Genomic DNA, 21,041 nt, shown 5'->3' with positions numbered 1-21,041 from the left:
AAACGTGTCAAGAAGAGCTGCCATTCGAAGGGCATAGTCACATTGAAACTTAAATAAAATTTATGCCATATTATACATAGGTAAATGTAATTCACTATAGTCTGCAAATTACAGGAGATGCATCTAAGACCGATAACAACGTGGGAGAGCTACCCTTGGCAGAGTTGAGTAGACGTGTATCTGTGACCAAAATTCAAGGGTGGCCCAGCAGAGCTTGTCCCATACTTCTTCACAATATAATTATAGTTATCTCTATATCCTCGCTATGATCAGTACAGTTCAGGAAGTGAAAGATGTATAGATGTATATAGTCCCATTGGGCTGAGATGAGATGCTGGAACTATCATAGGCACTGCACAAGGAACGAGTTTAGCTGCCAAAACGCCAGAGCAGGCGGATTATCAACGCCAACAAAACGCTGGCATCCCAGCGAGCTGCTTAGATGTTGGAACAATCACAGTCACGGAGTGAGGAACAAGTTCAGCAGCAGGACAGCTTTAGAGCTGCCGAAATGCCAAAGCAGGCAAACCATCGACGGCAGCAATTTGCTGAATATAGGCGGATCATCAACGCCAACAACACGCAGACGAAGTGACGGGCAAAGGCTGGTAAAGGAATAAAACCGTATTAACCACTAAGACACCCTACACAAAGAGGGGTAGTATCATTAACCCCCTGCGCCACCTTGTAGATACTATCACTGTGAATTCTGAAGGCTACAGTCATACAAATGTCGTGCAATGCGGATGTGAAAAATGTATTTTTATGGTTATTTTCAAATGAAGGAGGGAATGAGGGAAAATTTCACATTTGTGGATGATCGCCATTCACATAATGAATTTTATTGCAAACAAAAAAAAAATGGCAATATTTACTGTCTTGTGAATATAGCTGAACTGATCTATGAACACGAGAGAAAGAAGACTCTGAGTAAATGTTAATATAATTCGGAGTCTGAAAACTTGTGTTAACATATTGGTCCATATTTTCTATTGTGGTTACGATGAAACACTAAGCATGGCGCACATTGGCACAATGTCTTCCATCTCTGGTGCAAAAAGGTGCATCGAGCTAGTTTTATGTCTCATTTACAAATATTATATTTAGTACTAGGGGAAGAAAATTGGATCAATCCTGATTCATGGACAACTCAACATCAACCCCTAAGACATGGCAGCATCAAGGTGGGTTGGCCGGCCACAATAAGTTACCCCCTTATCCACATGATAACTTGCTGCTTGGTGGTGGTCTAACCATTGGGGCCCCCATCGACCATAAGAACAGGAGCGTTCTCCACTGCTCCACCAACCGCCATATACTTTGTATGTAGATAAGTTCATATAAAATTTTGAGTCCTAGAAAGAATCAGTGACATCTCACCGTTTTTAAGATTTCCTCTAACCGTCAGTGACTGGAAATATACAGTTAGTTCTGGCTCGTTTTACTAGTCTTGAAGCAGGAGAACATTCCCTGAAGATCTAGAGATGAGCGAATAGTATTCGATCGAATACCTTGTTCCCATAGGAATGTGTGTAAGCGGCTGAACACCAAGGGGTTACGCACATCAAATATTCACTCCACTTAACCCATTGGTGTTTGGCCGCTTACAGTAGACAACCATACATAGAATATCAAACAGATGACTCTGAATTTTCTGTCATAAAGCTTTAAGTGGTTTATGGATATCAGGTTGCAAAATAATTATTTTGCCACATATTCTTCTCCTCCCGGAGATAAGAATATTATTGCTTGGATCATGGTGTTAATTCTGAGGACTTGAAGAAACTGCCGTATGTGCAGCAAAATCACCTGTTCCCACATTCCATCGGCCTCAGTGACCATATGTGGCAAGTACTTGTCATACTGACTACATGTAAAATTAGAAGAGACTTATGGTAAACCCTTCGGTCATGGATGAAGGGTAGGGACTAGGGTTGAGACAATCTTGAGATTTCAGGATCGTTTTTACAATCCGATTTTCGATCATTTTCCAGTCGATCCCGATCGTGAAATTTGCTCGATTGCCAATCAGGATCTGATCTATCCCGATCCCGATCAGTCAACCCTAGTTACTTTATATTTATGGAGTAGGGTTGAGCCGATCTTGAAATTTCAGGATCGTTTTTAAATAGAGATGAGCGAGTAGTGTTCGATCGAGTAGGTGTTCGATTGAATACTACGGTATTCGAGATACTCGTACTCGATCGAACACTACTAGCTGTTCGAAGTTTAATGTTGGATGCAGAACCAGCGTTGATTGGCAGAATGCTATACATTCTGCCAATCAACGCTGGTTCTTCTCTTACCTTTCCGAAGTCTTCTCCACGCTGTGTCCCGGCGTCTTCTTCCGGGTGAAATTCACTCTGCCTAGGCAACCGGCCTAGGCAGAGCCGACTGCGCATGCGCGGGCATGCCCGCGCATGCGCAGTCGTCTCTGCTCAGGCGTCGGGCCTGGGCAGAGCCGCATGCGCAGTCGCCTCTGCCTAGGCCGGATGCCTAGGCAGAGTGAATTCCACCCGGAAGAGGACGCAGGGACCCTGCGCCGGGAGAAGACTTCAAGCAGAATCCAGCCCGACCGTCACTCGTTGGACTTGGTAAGTATGATTTTATCGAATGTTGCCTACCCCTGAAACGAGCATTTCCCCCCATAGACTATAATGGGGTTCGAAATCCGTTCGAACAGTCGAACAGTGTGCGGCTGTTCGAATCGGATTTCGAACCTCGGACACTTTAGTGTTCGCTCATCTCTATTTTTAAAATCTGATTTTCGATCATTTTCCAGCCAATCCTGGTCGTGAAATTTGCTCGATCGCCAGTCAGGATCCGATCTTTCCCAATCCTGATTGCTCAACCCTAGCAGGGACACAATCATTTGTCGCTCCAATGTTTCAATAACATATGTACTGATGACAATGGCGGACTGAAGGATGCTACATACCTGATTTTTAGACACATCAATAGCATTGCAGATACAATGCATTGCTATCAAAACAAGGCATATAATCAACTTGTCCTACAAGGTAACTTGTAACTGAAGTAATTGGAAGATGGACAATGGAGACACATGTAACTGATATCCTTTTATCACAGACTTGATCCTCTCCTGGATCTTCTCAAACCTCCCCAAACAGACATTTATTGTCTCCCACTTACATACAATCTCTTCATCTTGCCCTCTCTTTGTTGGTGTCGCTCTAGGCTCTATCTTGGGACCCTCACTCTTCTTCAGCTATACCTTTGACCTCAGAGTTTCCCCACTCTCAGTATTACCGTTACACTGATGACACACAAATTTATCTTTGTGACCCAGAGGTGACTGCTCCGATATCCAGAATTCCAGAGACACCCAGTTTAAAGCAGAAAAGGTTAAATGTGAATCAGAGCCAAATATATATGCTTACTACTGAATATCTGACAGCAGCTCCATGTTTAACATATCTGACTCATTTTACAATTCTTAATAGGTATCAAAAAAATTCTCACTTTTCATTAGTTCAACTTCAAAAATCTGCCAATTTTTGTCATGGTTATTAGTGTTGAGTGAGTAGTATTCGATCGAATATCTCGCTGGCATAGGAATGCGTGTAATCGGCCGAACACCAAGGAGTTAAATGCTTTGAATCTATTATGTGTTTAACCTCTTGGTATTCGGCCGCTTACACGCATTCCTATGCCGGCGAGGTATTCGATCGAATACTACTCGCTCAACACTAATAGTTATCATTAGTTTAGATCAGAGACAACCATTTTGAAAATGTATCTTGCAAAGCTGAGCTCACATAACCTGCCCCTTATACCCCCTGATTTTGTCAGCGAAACCTTGGCCAGCTATACAGATGTGGCTGAGTGACTCTCCATTACCCCCTCTGTGATGGTTATATAGTCTAATAGTACATATGGCAAAGTGAAAGGGCTGTAATGATAGTAACATGATAGATATGATTGGATGAAGGTTTAACCTATAAACCTTCTAAGTTGATCCAGAGGAAGGCAAAAAAAAAAAAAAAATCTGGTGCCAATTGCTCCATTACTTCCCAAAATCTAATAAAAACAACTGGACTAAGTCCCTGAATCAACATCTTATCCCAAAAAAGGTCTAGCTCCCATAACCTATGATATTCTTACTTTCAAGAAAGACATGCAGTACATGCATGTACATTATAATTAATCCCTTCCCAACATCACAATAGTCTGGTGGATGTCAGGTGTTTAAATATATAGCAGAGACCCAGTGCTAATACCCACGATCAGCGCTCGCACTGATCGCAGGCATTAAGGCTCCTGGCATCTTGGTCGAAGTTGACCGAGGCACTATTTTGCCAACAGCGCCATTTTGCTGGGGATTGCCAGCACTTGGACTGAGCTCTAGGGCCTGCATCCTGCTACCATGACAGAAGGGAGCCTATTGAAGGCTCCCGAGCTTGTCTAGCATTAGCTTCTATTGCAGGTTGCTCTGTGATGCCTGTAATAGACGTGCCGATATTTTGCTGTTTCATCTCTGATAAAAATTTTAACAAAAAGTGATCAAAACAAAAGACGTTTCCCAAAATGCTATAACTAAAAATACACCTGGCCCCACAAAAAAGATGTCCATATGAATAGGGTGCCTTTTTTTGCAAACTTTAAGATCTTTGGTAAAGGGTTAAAACATAAATAAAACTATATACATTTTGGAATAGTACAGAAACTTAGAATACAGGTGAAATTTCATATTGGCTGCACATGCCATAAAAAATAAAGCTTGTAAGAAAGTCACACAAATGCACGTTTTCTCCACTTCCACCCAATTCTAAAAATTATTTTCCAGCTTCCCCAGTACATTGAACAGAGTAATAACTGGAAAGAACAATTTGTCCTTTAAACATTAATCCCTCATATGGTTCTGTGGGGTTTGGAGGGTGGGGAGTCAAAAATTAAAATTGAAAAATGTCACCAGCCGGAATATGTTGCCCCTAAGCCATCTTAGACATCTGTCTTGATGCTCCAATCCACCCATCTCCTTAATGAGGAACTTTCACCACCTCCACCAATTGAAGTTCTTAGCATTTGTTACTAAGCGCCGCTCCACTGATTCCAGTACAGTTGGTGCTAGAGTGAAATTAGCTCTAGCCCCAACTGTGTGCTATAAATGAGTTGAGCGGTACCTATTAATTGATGTAACGATCTGGACTTGTTGAAGGTCGTGAAAGGTCATTACTTTAGTTGCCCTCCTCTGCACTAGCTCCAGTTCAGATACATCCTTCCTATATATAAAAATGTATATACATAAGAACAATGGAAATGCAAATGCATACTTACCAAACAAAGCCTTAGGAAAGTGAAGATTCTGTTGACTTATGTTTCATGAAGTATTAGGGTCTTAGGTGTTATGATTGAACTGTCCCTTAAATGCCTCCTGGAGTTATTTAGCTGGCTACTAAAATGTTGGCAGTAACCCTGTGTCTGCATCACCGCAGATGTATAAGAGGTGAGGTTGGTTTGCATGTATAAAGGTATGAAAGTTCTTGCCCATGACTGGATCTAGCTGTATTATTGTGAAGCCCATAATCTTTCAGCTGTCTCTTCATAACTCTCATATTGTGTTGCCAGACAGTTATTAATACTTCAATGATCATGTATTAAACAACAGCATTGATGTCAGGGCTGAAAACCTTCCATAATAACCAATGCCTAGTCTAATCATTGCACCAAAGAGGGGAAGAATGCAAGGATGGAATGTTTACCCTGGATCTTCTCCTGTTCTCATACAAGTTAGCTGCTTATATCAGTTACAGAATGTTATAGTGATGTAAGATTTGTATTGACTGTACATTGGGTCCGGTATTTAGTCTGTCACAGGGTCTTTATGAAGACCAATTCCCCACACCACCATGGGGAGCAGGCTGAGTGAAAGAGGGAACCATGGGGATCAGTGTGTAAGATAGGAGGTGATCCATGGGGAGCCATCTGTAAGGTAGGAGGTGATCCATGGGGAGCAGTGTGTAAGGTTTAGCGCGCGTAACACATTGAAATCAATGGGTTAAAAAGCCCCCCCATTGATTTCAATGTGTTACGCGCGCTAAACGGAACCCATTGAAGTCAATGGGGTTCTGTTTTGCAGCTCGACTCCCCCAGACGGAATACCAACGCAGACTTGACCAACATGACTTGTGGGGGAACGTGTGTTGGTCCTTCACTGATCTTATATTTATTGACTATACTAAGGGTAGACAATCCATTTTAGAAATTGTATAACCCCTTTATCACTCATTTCTTAAAGCATTTTTAAATTGGAATATTTTTGCACACATACCTAAGGCTAAGGCCACACGTAGTGGGCCACAGAAATAAAGCTCTGCAGGAAAAACAATGGTGGAAACGCAATGTGGTTTATCCCACAACGCTATTCACAGTAAGTCTGCAGAGGAAGACTCTTTCTGCTTCAATTATACCAATAGGGAAACCATCAACATTTCCGTAGGTATAATTGAAATGCTGCGATTTCCAAAATGCCACTTTCTGTTCCCTCTGTATTCCTTCCCTTGTTATTAGCAGCAAAAATCCTCTGAGTACAGGAGAACATGTGTGTAAGGCTGAGGCCCGCGGGTCGGAAACACAACGATTTGCCTGCGTCGGAAACACCACGTGAAAATTTACAGTGTTTTACAGTACTTGCAAAGTGGATGGGATTTGTGCGAATCCCATGCCCACTTTGCGGTAAAAACTGCTGCGCAGAGACGCTGTGATTTCCAAAACCGGTGCGGTTTTGCATGTCAATTATATCTACGGAAATGCTGGTGGCTTCCCCGTAGATATAATGGTAATAAAGTCTGTGGAGGAAAACTCCATGAATTTTCTGTTCAAAGTGCTGTGGGAAGAACCGTGATGCGTTCCCGCCGTGGTTGTTCTCGTCCCATGGGGCATTAGCCTAATACACAGAAGCAGAGGCTGGAGGAGAGGGTCACTTCAAATGCTTATATCTCAGGCATTATACAACATAGAAATGGCGTCATATAAAAAGAGGAGACTCATCTTTCATATGACATAATGATCACCGTTTTAGCTTTATTATTTCCAAAAATTTCTCAAGATGAGATAATAGGATAGATGAAAAACAGCTGCCTATAAATATGCCAATCCTACCAAATAAGCCAATCCAAGGCAAAGCTGCTATTGTGGTGTCATAAAACATGAGTATCTCATCTTTCATATGACACAAGAATCACAGTTCTATGTTTTATAATGTCTGAGATATAAGTTTTTGAAGTGCCCTCCTCTTCCTTAGCGCCTTGTATTAGGGGGCATTCACACAATGTAATGCGGCGTTGATTCTGACACGTAATCTCGTGTCAGAATCAGCGCTGCAAAACAGAATTCCATTGACTTCAATGTGTTACACGCGCTAAAAGGAACCCATTGAAGTCAATGGGATTCTGTTTTGCAGCGATGATTCTGAAACGAGTTTACGTGTCAGAATCAACACCGCGTTACATCGTGTGAATGCCCCCTTACTGCCATACTTCTCATTCTCAGAGCTAATGAGCATTTCTGTTGCCAATAACAAGGGGAAAAAAGTGGATTTCAGCAGAAAATAGCCAAAATCCATTACTAAAGTATACTATAAAACGTATTACTTGCACAAATGCTGACAAAAACAATAAAGTTGTTTGATAGTTGGGGAAACACTTTAAGCCGTGGTGTACAACAGCAATGACCCGGTTGCGTTTAGACACGGAGCCATTGCTTCACCAAAGCCTGGAATATCAGACAGCTGACAGCAGCTGAGAAGGCTTTTCTAGGAACTGATCTCATGCACGAGTCTTCCCTTACTTGCTGGTGAGAAAATAGCATGCATACATGTGGGCAAATTGGGGAAAGAGTAGGATAAATAGGATAGGATGAACCATGATGGGGAAACATAACTAGATTGGTAGCCGGACCCTACACTCAGTCATTATAAAGTCATTAACAACTAAGAGCATTTGAGATCTGCATTAAACAGCTGGGTTATTTAATACTCCTATACATATGCTATGGATTAGATGCCAAATAATATGCATAAGTGAAGACGAAATCACACAGTATAACAGTCATCTGTACAAAATATATAGTATAAGCAATAGGGTTGAGCGATCGGGAAAGATCGGATTCCGATCAGCGATCGAGTAAATTCTGATCTCGATCTTTTCCGGCGGGATCGAGGTCAGAGGTTATCTCAAGATCAGCTCAACCCTACTCATGTATATATCATCAATAGGGGTGAAGCAATCGGATCAGAAAAGACCGGACCCTGATCGGTGATCGAGCAAATTTCATGATCGGGATCGGCTGGAAAATTATCGGAAATTGGATTTTAAAATCGATCCTGAAATCTCAAGATCGGCTCAATGCTAATAAGCAACTTTTACTAGGAATTTAAAAAGTAATGGTCAAAAATGTTATCATGTAATACAGTGGAGGTGCCGATCAGTTGTGTCCGATCACTTGTTTTTTGCTTGAGCCAGACATAACTAAGGTCTCATTCACATATCGCATCCACGACCCCACATTCTATGGTGTCCATGAAAGGTGAAGACGCCATACATACGTGAAAGGTGTGAGACTAAGGTCCAAAGAACATTCATTAGCTGTTAACAAGCCAGACAAGGCTAAAGACCCACGTAGTGAATTGTTGCAAAAAAAAACCCACTTAGGCAGAAATGCATTGCATTTTTTCACACATCATTTTTCACATAAAGTCCACACATATCTCTTCTGCGGACTTTCTGCTTCTATTATACCTATACTAAAAATGCCAGCGTTCTGTATATGTATTATTCACGTTCTGTGATTTGCCAAAAAACACATGCTTTTTTTGAAATCGCAACTTTTCTACTGCAGATTCTTTTCTGCAATGTGTGGATGGAATTAGACAGAATCCCATCGATTAAGGCCTTTTCGCAACGTGGGCCCCGGCCTAGAAACACTGCAGCCACTAGTTTTTAATCCTGTGAAACTGTACTTGATGACCAGACATATGTGAACTCACCTTTATCACTTGTTCACATCTGCTTTTGTATTCCATCCGGGGAGAGTCCACATGGAGATCCCCCGAATGAAATACAAACGTGATTGCAAGCGCTGTACTGTAAAAACACACGGACCCCATAGACTATAATGGGGTCCGTGTGCTTTTCCGCACGAATCATGTCTGGAATAGCCTGATCTACGATGCTATTGATAAGCATATTGCATAATGCCTATTGATTTGGCATATACCAATAGGACATTCTTTTTGCAGTTTTAATGAACACATTGCCTAGTCCCTGAAGATGCACATAGTCTGATAATGGGAATATCCCGGTCAAGATCAGACAGGTCCACCAGTGCTCAGTCCAGTGTTTCCAAGCGTTGACCCAACAATGGACAACTAATGTCAAACTTTGGAGCCAACTATTTGCCACTAGGGACAATTTATTATGGATGGATAACTCATATTAGAGTGCTCATAATATCCAGGACACACCTGTGCTTTTGTAGTCCAGTGCAGATGTACTGTGCCATTGCTTTGGATGGTATAATACAGGTGCGTCCTGGCAATTGGTGCATCTGCTGAGTTGCACCGTGTACAGGAATTCTTTGACTTTATTGATGATATTCTGCATATGTAGAATGATGCAATTTAAAATAGATGGGGTTGGATCTAGGGTTGAGCGATCGGGATCGGAAAAGATCGGATTCCGATCGGCGATCGAGTAAATTTCACGATCGCGATCGGAATTCCGTCCCTATCATTTCCAGCAGGATCAAAATCGGAGGTTATCTCAAGATCGGCTCAACCCTAAAAGTGACTTTTCCCATAGAGAAGCATTGACTAGGGTTGAGGATCGGGATTGGAAAAGGGAAAAGGGATTCCGATCGGCGATCGAGCAAATTTCACGTTCGGGATCGGCTGGAAAATGATCGGAAATCAGATTTTAAAATCAATCTTGAAATCTCAAGATCGGCTCAACCCTAGTTGGGTCGTTACAATTCTTTCTGGTCGGCGCAACAACTTTATATAAATTTAAAGAACACGTTTCAGCCACATCACCTCCATAATTTAACCTTGGGTAACTTTCCCTCCCTCTCCACCACATCCATCTGAGCTTCCTTGAGGATGATCTAATGTATCCAAATCCTGTTTTTGGCATTGAATATCGAGATTTTATGGATTAGGTAATTAATACAGCGGCAACATTGAAAATTGATCATAAAAAAAAGCTTTCCTAAATATAGCATTTGATATGATTACCTATTTGGCAGTCAACCTAAAGATTGTGAAATATATTCGTACAGATCATACTAAAACATGTCCGGAGCTGTTTACTGCATATTTTATGATGTCTATGGGAGTTTATTTATAATCACTGCTGTCATGGGTTTCATTATAAGGGAGCCATGATGGATATGATGGGTCTGTTGTGTAATAGACTCTAATGTATCCTAATAGATCTCATTGACTGTCAGGTCTCTGAGGGTTTGGGGATTTTGTACATGTTACTAGAGCTTAGCAGAAATCAAACCTTTTGTCATCAACCCTGTTACTGTTAGGAGTATTTAGGTTCTTTAATTTCTATTTTTCTTACCTGGGGAGTTTTTGGCTGCGCAGTGTCTGGGGTGGCATCCTGGCGCTGCGGGGTTGTCCTGTCGTGGGTATTGGTGCACACCTTCTGACTTGCATGCGCGCACTGCTGGTAGGCAGCTTTATCTCCTGGTTGATTAGTCTGTCCTCCCATTTGCACCTGGGAGGAGTGGTCTCTACTCTGTATTTAAACCCATGCCTCCCATGGTTCTGTGCTGAGTGTCGCTTTTACAGAGCTAGGCCTTAGCAGGAGGAGTAGGTGGTGTTCTGGGATAGAGGAAGTTCCGTGGTTGATTTTTGGGAGGTTTGGGTGAACAAGTTGGTTTGTGTGTTTTCCCTTCTGTGTTCACCAATCCTCCCTCTGTGTATAATTGACTGTGTGAGTGAATTGCCTTATCCTTTGATTTCTACTCAGTTTCCCTGTGTTTGTTTCCTAGTGTATGGTTCCTTCCCATATTGGTTTGGGGGAATCCTTTCCCACATTTTTCCTGTGTGCTGCTTGTGTTGTTAGTCAGCGCACACCCTTGTCAGTCCCTGTCAGTAGCAGCTTCACTTGTTCGTTAGGGGTGACCCCCTTTAGTCTCCAGTCCCTAGAGGTCTTATAGGGCATTCCTTCTCCCACTTCCCTCTAGGCCTACGGAATCAGTGAGAGAGGAGCTGTCGGGGTCAGGCTTAGCCTGAGTACAGCCGACCTACACCCGTGAGGCAGGGACCGGGATAGCTAGTGGGAGTAGTGCAGGGCGAGATTCCCTACTGCTATCCCTTAGCCCCGTTGCAGCTACCTGGACTGACATAACAGTTACTATACAGATCCAATATAAATATTCATAGGTAGGGTTGAGCCGATCTTGAGATTTCAGGATCGTTTTTAAAATCTGATTTTCGATCATTTTCCAGCCGATCCCGATCATGAAATTTGCTCTATCGCCGATCGGAATCCGATCTTTTCCGATCCTTATCGCTCAACCCTAGTCAATGCTTCTCTATGGGAAAAGTCACTTTTACGGTTGAGCCGATCTTGAGATAACCTCCGACCTTGATCCCACTGGAAAAGATCGGGATCGGAATTGCGATCTCGATCATGAAATTTATTCAATCGCCGATCAGAGTCCAATCTTTTCCAATCCGAATCGCTCAACACTATTCATAGGGTAATCTTGTTTCATATTTATGGTTATGTCCCTTTTCGCACAACTCTGTAGACACTTGTTATCTATCATAGATACAAATAGTTCACACATAGTTTTTTGGTCAGGATTTTGACACATATTCCATGTCAAAATCCGGGTCAAAAAACTGCCACCCATTGAATTCAAAGGGAGCCGGTCATTTCCTTTTTCCACAAGTGGAAAAAGAAGCGACCTGCCCTATCTTGACACGGATGCTGCGGTGGAAACCGTGTCAAGACAATCCCTCCGGACTAGGCCCATTCATTTGGGCCTAATCTGGAGCGGAAGCCACGACAGTCGTTGCTAGCCTCGGCAGGTACATTTTGGTCCGGATTCTGATGCGGCTTCTTGTGCCTGGAATAATTTTATGTTAGTTTTTTCTCCCTCTTAGGGTGTGTTAGGGTAAATACAGTTATCTTTGAGTCATGGATTTTAATATGCTTTGCTTATTTTTGAAAAATAATGAAAATAAAGTAATAGAAAAAAAAAAGACTACCATTAGCGTGACCTGGTTGCTCAGTTAGAGGGGTATTCCATGCTAAAAATATTAATGTCCTATCCTAAGACACCTGATACTGCCTTTGATCATGTGTTCTCCACAGATGGTACACAGAGAATAGGGCAAGAAGCAGATAGTTCTGTTCTTTGTGCAGTGGCCAAACCAAGTTACTGCAGCTTAACTGCATGAGGACTGACCTGCAGTAACCTGGTTTGGCCACTACACAGAGAACGGAGCAGTCTTCTTTCTTCTCTGTTCTTTGTGTATCGACACCTGAGAACAGATGATCAATAAAGGTGTTGGGCATAGGAACCCTACTAATCTGACCATGATAACCTATCTTTAGGATAGGTCAATATTTTTAAGCAAGAAACCCCTTTAACATTTGGTTTTTATGGTAACAGCCCTATATTATTATTACCTTTAATTAGAAATATGATATCAGTAGAGATGAGCGAGTAGTTAAATACTCGATATTCGTTTCGAGTAGCCCCTCAATATTCGACTACTCGAATCGAATATCGAATCCTATTATATTCTATGGGGGAAAAATGCTCGTTTCAGGGGTAGGCAACATTCGATCAAATTGAACTTACCAAGTCCACGAGTGAGGGTCAGGCTGGATTCTCCAAGAAGTCTTCTCCGTGTAGCGTCCCCGTGGCATCTTCCGACTCTTAATTCATTCTGCCAGGCATCGGGCCTGGGCAGAGCCGACTGCGCATGTCCGCACTACAAGAAAATGGGCGCTTACAGTCAAAGCGGCCATTTTCTTGTAGCGCGGGCATGCGCAGTCGACTCTGCCCAGGCCCGATGCCTGGCAGAGTGAATTCAGAGCCGGAAGACGCCACGGGGACGCAGTGTGGAGAGGACTTCTAAAGGTAGGAGAAGAACCAGCGTTGATTGGCCGACTGTATAGCATTCAGCCAATCAACGCTGGTTCTGCATCTAATTTTTCCATTCAAATAGCAAATGGTACTCGATCGAATACCTACTCGATCGAATACTACTCGCTCATCTCTAGATATCAGTATCATTAGTCATGTGGATTCCCATCTGAAAAGTAGGCAATGTCTATTTAGTGACATAAGCTGAAAAATTAGCTCTGAAAATTAACAGGTACCCAAAGAAACTTACATTGGGTTCGGGAAAGATTGGATCCTGATCAGTGATCGAGCAAATTTTACGATTGCGATCGTGATCGGCTGGAAAATGATTGGAAATCGGATGTTAAAAACGATCCTGAAATCTCAAGATCGGCTCAACCCCACTCCATAAACATAAAGTAACTAGGGTTGAGCGATTGGGATCGGGAAAGATCGGATCCCGATCAGCGATCGAGCAAATTTCACAATCTCGATCGGCTAGAAAGTGATCGAAAATCGTATGTTAAAAATGATCCTGAAATCTCAAGATTGGCTCAACCCTATCTATGATACGTCATGTCCATTATCCAGTCGTGCCTGTGTAAATAGTAAATTTTGCTATATCGTCACTAAGACACACATTGGATTAATAAATTATACTATTTTTATAAATCGGACTGATGATAAGGAATGTACCATGCCGAAAATAGCCGAGGAGCCATGTCTGTTTCTATAATCTGTTTCTGAGGTATTTACCTCTTCCGGCATTTGGGAACCTCAAGGAATGGAATGCAGAAGACGCTTTTAGGCACAAAGATTTATCTATACATACTGTATTTATTATTTGCCTTCACGACTGAAGACTGGGAACATGAAGTGGTATAGGATGAAGATCCTGTTCAGGACCAGACTCTGCATATAGTCCTAGCAACGGCACTATTGTCATTTCATTTATCTTTCTACTATTATATCATTTAGGGGGTTATTTGGGATATTTTATTAAATAATTTTGTTTGCCAGAGCATTGGTAAGGAAAGCCTGTATTCAGTCTGGATAAGGTGTATTATATAGGCCTAGTATGGCTAGTAGAGATGAGCGAGTAGTATACCTCCCCGCCATAGGTATCCGTGTAAGCGGCCGAACACCAAGGGTTTAAGCGCATCCAGCGTGCTGACATTGAACGGTGCACTGCATTAACAGTCTTCAGTCATATTGACAATCACTACATCTGTTAGGCCTCGTTCATATCTGCATTGGTATTCCGTCCAGGGGAGTCCGCATGAGGACCCCCGAGAACGGAATACCGAACGCAACTGCAAGCGGTGTGCCAGTGAAAGCATACGGACCCCATAGACTATAATGGGGTCCATGAGCCATTTTCCCAGCAAGCTCCAGGGCCTGCGTCCCGTTTCTATGACAGTCAGGAGCCTTATGAAGGTTCCGGCCCATCACGCTATACTTTCTATTACAGGCTACTCTATGTAGCCTGCAATAGAAATGATGTTTTTTTGCAATGCATTACCATTGTAATGCATTGCATTAGTGATCAGATCCCCTGGGGTTCAAGACCCCTAGGAGGTTTAATAAATGCAAAACAAAAACAAAAAAAAAAAAAAAAAAAAAAATATATATATATATATATATATATATTATATATATAAAAAATAAAAAGTAGTAAACATTCAAATCACCCCCTTTTCCCTAGAACACATATAAAACTACTTAAACACTGTGAAACGCCTACATATTAGTTATCCCTGTGTCCGAAAACTCCCGGTATAAAAATCTATAAAAATATTTTTTCCCATTTTTCCTATGATATAATTTGAAACCAAAACTGATCAAAGCAATAGACAGTCCCCAAAATGGTATAACTGAAAAATACACCCACAAAATAAGATGCCCTATGCATTCCCGTAGATAGAAGTATAAAAAAGTTACGGGTGTCAGAAGATAGCGACTTTTAGAAAAAAAAATTTTTGGCACAGTTTGGGATTTTTGTTAAGGAGTTAAAATGTAAATAAAACCATATAAATTGGGTATCCCTGGAATCGTACCAAAACATAGAATACAGGTGACAGGTCATATTGGCTGCACAGTGAATGCCGTAAAAACAAAGCCCGTAGGAAAATCACACAAATGCACTTTTTCTTCAAAACTACCCCATTCTGAATTTTTTTTCCAGCTTCCCAGTACATTGTACAGAGTAATTAATAGTAATAGTAAAAGTAATTAATAGTACTATCATGAAGAATATTAAGATCTCATATGGCTCTGAGAGTGGAAAAATAAAAAAAAGTTATGGGCTTTGGAAGAGGGGGAAGTCAAAAATGGAAAATGAAAATTGAAAAATGCCCGTGGTGGGAAGGGGTTAATAATGATGACAGACACAAAGTGTCAGCTATAAGTGGATACCAATGAAGGAGGACAGGCGAACTAAAAATACTGCTTCCTATCTATCCGGAATTCAAGTGCTATCTTGCAGAGTGAATGGTGAACACCACTGAAGGAGTCTAAAGCAATACAGTTAAGACATCCTGCAGGATAAGAATTGGTACAACACCCTATTACGGAGCTGTAGGCACCCCCGGAAATACGTCATGCAGAGGAGCAAAGCAAGAGGAACAAAGAGGTGCGGTATTGGCCTATGGATTGCTATGGGCACCACTGTACAGATCCTCACAATATGGCGCTTTACACAAGGCAAACTCAATACAATCCCACCAACACCATAGTATTCTGGCTTTAGGTCTTCCAAGCCTAGTTTGATATAAAAAGTCCAACCTGGGAAATTCACTATGAATACTAGTTGCTAGCCAAAGATGAGACAACCTCAAAAACTACAAATTTAGAAATGTTGCATAAACATATAATAAGCAAGTGATGGAAACAGTCAAAACATCTACAAGTATCTTCAGAGCAACATTACATGAGATCATCTACCGACTACTTAGACCTATTCTGTTAGCTAGTCCAATACGTTACCCTGACAGGAGGGCTAATAAGGACCCTAAGTATAATCCGATGGGGGACGATCTCATAATTAAAGGCGTGTTTCACAAGTTTTGTTCCAGTAGCGGCGCTCAAGAAAGTATGAAATACTTACAGCAATATTAGATTGCCGAAGGGATTATCCGACTTATGTTTAGACCATTGCTGAAATCTAATACGGTCTTACCAATAAAAATAGAGAACCCACAAGAGCGAGATCATGTCATATTACCATCGGACAGGATATAAACCCGTATACTGGGCTTTGCATTTGCAGTTTAGTACATTAGACACCACCTCAATGCCCTTCTAGTTAGTAGTCACAGCGTAGAAGTAGAGACAGATCTGAATTAGTACTTACTTGCTTCTTTGGCTTTATCTGAGTAGGTTGTGGTCAGATCTTCATCTACAGGGTGTGCTACAGGTCCGATCATTGGGATAAGATGTCTCTCGGCTCGGATGCTTTTTGTGGCATGGGGCAGGAGCATAGATTCAGGTGAGGCTGAAGTGATATTAGATATCTGCTCTGGCTCCTTGGCTGGCAGGAAGCCTTCCACATCTGAGAAGGGGGTTTCAGCTCTGCTGCCATCAGGCTGGTATACTATTTCTCTTTTGGCCACTCCACTTGTTGACTGTAAGACACCTTCTGCAACACCACCAGGACCACTCTCATAACCACTCATCTCAGATAGGGATTGTTGCTCGTTTTCGGTCTTGCCACTACTCCCAGGTGGAGATCTTGGACTCTTCTTACGTGCTCTGCGATGTTTCTCCGGGGCTGCCTGCTGCTGGTTAAGATGTTGTTGGGCGTTCTGGAGATGTCCAGGAGATGCTTGGACGTCAGCGTCGCTATCAGTTTCAGCGTAGTATGCCTCACTGTCTGGAGGAGAGGTAATGCTCTCTAGGTGCAGCAGTCGAGGTTGACCAGATGTTTTAGAGATGGAGGGTGATGCAGTCCAACAGCTGGGGGGGTCTGGACTTCTAACAGAGTTTGGGCTGCTAGGTGAAGGAAACACTCTCTGGGATCGAGTTGTCTGAGCACCGGCTCCTGTCCTGTATGGGAAGAAAATCAGAATCACATTACATCCAGTCAGCTCTTAGTTGGGAGGAGTGCACAGAAGAGGAGATTGCTTCAGTACTAGTGGTATGAACTAGCTCCAGAAGACAAGCGGCACACACGATCCTAGCTGTGCACTTTTCATCCCCAGGGAAGCAGATATGGCCAAGAGTCTGTACTAATGGGGATGACCTATAACTGTTGGAAAAGTGTCGGTCTCTGTTCTGAGTGGCTGTCACACAACAAACAGTTAAGATCATCCAAATCTATTGTTAACAATTCTGGCTATAATATTCAGCCACTGTCATTGGCGTGATATTCTGGATTAGTCAACATTTCTACCGATCCCATCCGTGAGATGACATCATAAAGATTCCTCCTGACATGTCACTAAATATTCCAGATTTTATTAAAGCTTTATGTATGAATTATGAAATGTATGAATTAAATTGTTAGGATTGTGTCCCTGCATCCTCATCATCTGTGTTATTATGGGGATATCAGAAAGGGTTAGGCCATATTGCTTAATATCGCTGCCGCAACGAATCATGATCCGGGGGCAGCAATCTATAGCAATGATGGCGAGTGCTTCCAGGACTGTCATTAATGTATTTCTATTACACACTCACTGCCAGAGGCACTGAGAGGTCAAGTGAAGGGATTTTACAATAGACTGTAATATATTAATATTGATATACACAGTCCAGTCATATTAATGTGACCACCGCCTACTTTTGACGTCAACGTTAAATAACCAATCGCAGAAGGCACGTGTCATCAGCCATCTGGGTGCACTCGTGCTGCTTGAGGTGGACTATAGAAAGGCACCCCCTCGCCTCTCAAAGTTACCAACCTCTCCAGTTAAAATTGTAGGCTACATTCCTCATTTACAGTCCAAAAATTCCCTTATTTGGACCACACACAATATAAATACCCCCATAACTGGCTCCCACAGTGTATTTTCGTCTTTACAGACCCTCTACAGTATATGGCACCCTTTACTGACCCCACACAGTATACTGCCCCTCCCTTTACTTGCTCGTACACAGTATATTGTCCCCTTTTAGGACCCCCACACATAATACTGCCCTTTTCTTTTGGGTGTCCTGTAGTCCCTAGGTATCCTGCTCAGGATTCTTTGAGCCTCTGGCTGACATGACGCAGCTCAAGTTAAAAGATGTCACATGGGGTGTGCCAACTTAATGACTCTAAGTCAAAGCGTCATGACATTGACGTGCCCCATGTGAACACTGAGACATGTGACGTCAGGCACGGAAGAGGCCTGAAGAGGACCCCTGGGAGCATTGGATGCCCAGGAGAGGTGAATATAATTATTTGTTGTTTTAACTTATGCCTTCTGGTGCCACACAAGTTTGGCCACTACCTATTGGATTATTCCAACAGATAGGGGTCGATGTTTTACTCATAGCTCCCTGCACCTGTACTTTGTGACCTCTGTTTCTGTCTCCATGGCGTGGATGCTGGAAAATGCTGCAGCGCCCTCAAGAGGAAGAAGAGGAGGCCTGACTGGTCAGCAGTGGTGATCAGTAAGTAAAATATCTGTTGCTGACTATTGAAATAATCTAACAGGTAGTGGTCGATTAAAAACAAATGTTGCTCCTCAGTTTATGCCAGTAGGTGCGCCCTTCATAACATTGCTCCATACATATAGGATTGGCGTTAGGGGTGACACAGACTAAGGAACTGATCCAACCCCATGTCACCAAAGAGGCCCCCACAGGATCCGGAGCCTGTTGACTCAAATCATGGGACACATCGGCCACACTGCTAATGGAAAGGGGCCGGGTGTCATGTGTTTCTGGGCCCCTTTCCAATAGGCACCTACCCAGGGGAGGTCTATAATAATAAAAAGCATTTATACTCACCTCTACTGGGCATCCAGCGATTCAGCATCATCTTCCAGTCATTTGTGCCCTGTAGCTGACATCAAGCATTCTGGATGTCACAGTACATTGTCAGGGTGCCACCCATGACTACTGAGGCACCAATCACAGGCCTCAGCGTGTGACATAGAGAAGATGCTGGCGAAGACAGTGGAGTGAGACGAGGATGCCAAGGAGAGGTGAGTCAAGGTGAGTATACCTGTTACTTTAATCATCTTCCCTGCCTCCAATTATTATACTCTGGGGTCTGAAGAGAACTTCTGGAGATCATATTATATTGTGTAAGGCCACTGTGGAGTATTATACTGGGAGAGCATTGTGGGGAGCCTATTATACTATGTGGGGATGCTGGAAGATATATTATTTTGTGTGGGAACACTGGGGAGTATTATATGAGGGGCACTATGGGGAGCATATTATACTGTGTGGGGGCCACTGTCGATCATTATATTGTAGTGGGGTGAGTTCTGAGGAACATATTATACTATCTGGGGACACTGTGTGGAGCATATTATACTGTGTGAGGCCAATGTGAAGCATTATACTGGGGGCACTGTGAGGAGCCTTTTATACTGCGTGGGGCATATTATATGGTGTGAGGCTGCTGGAGAGCATATTATATTGTGTGTGGACACTACATATAATATCTCCTCCCTTCATAAATATTACCACCTATATATATATATATATATATACATATATATATATATATATAAGTTCCTCCTTATAGAACTATTTATAAGAGGCCTATAAAAAGGCAGAAACTAATAGTATATAGTGCAGCAATTTGGGAGCTATTATTTATAAGAAGGGAACTATTTATAAGAGGGTATAATTGTTAAGTGGGCTAAAAGCTTTATAAGGGCTAACTATTATTTATAAGAGGGCTATTAGTGATAATGGGGACTATAATTTATAAGAGTAACTATTATTTATAAGAGGGCATTTATTAATAAGGGAGAACTATAAGGGAACACTATTACTTTTAAGGGGTGACTGCTCCAGCGCCGCCTGTATCTTCTTCTGGAACGCCCTCTCCCTGTGTCTTCTTCCATCCTGAGTTTCAATCTTCTAGACATGCGTAGTCGGCTCTGCCATCAGGCCTCAGGCAGAGCCGACAGGGCATGCTAACGGCAACAAGAAAATGGCCGCGTACAGAGCTTACTGTGTAAGCGTCCATTGGCATGCGCAGTCGGCTCTGCCCGAGACTTGATGGCAGAGCCAACTGCGCATGCCTAGAAGATTGAAACCCAGGACGTAAGAAGACATCGCGGGGAGGGTGTTCCAGAAGAAGATAGAGGCATCGCTGGAGATTTCTCTCGCAGCATTAGGGACGCCCCAGTGCTGCAAGAGAACTCATTTGCATACAGAAGAAAACCTGTATTTCTTCCAAATGGTGGCGCGGAGAAGACATGTAAAAGTAGGAGAAGAATAGCCTTTCTTAAGGCTATTCCTATGTGTTAGTCAGAAAAAAAGAGTATCCAATGATGGGATCCCTTTAAGCCTATTACTGATATAAGGCACTATTTATGATCAGAGACTATTATTTATGAGGGAGCTATAACTGATGAGTGGGTGCAAAATTCTATTAGACGATACAAAGGTAGTCATTGGAATTGTGCATTTTAAAAAGGGGGTTGTTATTACTGTTTTGGGGGTAGAAAGGAAGCATTATTGCCACAAGAAGTGCTGGAATGCATTTGGGACCCCGTTTTTAATTTTGCCCAGGGTCACAGTTTATCTAAAATCGGCCCTGTGTACATGGGAATATCAAAAGTTACGAGTGTCAGAATATGGTGACTCTTGTAAGAATTTTTTGTATTTTATATATTGATATACCATATAATATACTGTACCTGGATCATAAAGATAGACAGATACCCATCATATTAACACATACAACTATCTGCATGGTGTCATTTCTAGTTTTTACTGTTGTGTTCACCAGCCAGCTCCTTTACTTAGTCACCGGGCAC

General features: G+C 42.3%; 1 protein-coding gene across 1 annotated transcript in view; it reads right to left on the bottom strand.

Annotated features, from left to right (window-relative positions):
• SYNPO2L (synaptopodin 2 like) overlaps nt 1–21,041 on the bottom strand; it is a 56,564-nt gene that overhangs the window by 8,959 nt on the left and 26,564 nt on the right. The window contains exon 3 of the mRNA XM_075257836.1: nt 16,466–17,157. Within this exon, the coding sequence (XP_075113937.1) occupies nt 16,466–17,157 (692 nt within the window). The remainder of the gene's footprint in view (nt 1–16,465; nt 17,158–21,041) is intronic.

This window comes from Leptodactylus fuscus, chromosome 10, assembly GCF_031893055.1.
Source record: "Leptodactylus fuscus isolate aLepFus1 chromosome 10, aLepFus1.hap2, whole genome shotgun sequence".
Classification (NCBI taxonomy): Eukaryota; Metazoa; Chordata; class Amphibia; order Anura; family Leptodactylidae; genus Leptodactylus; species Leptodactylus fuscus.
This window is presented reverse-complemented; position numbering and strand designations above follow the sequence as displayed.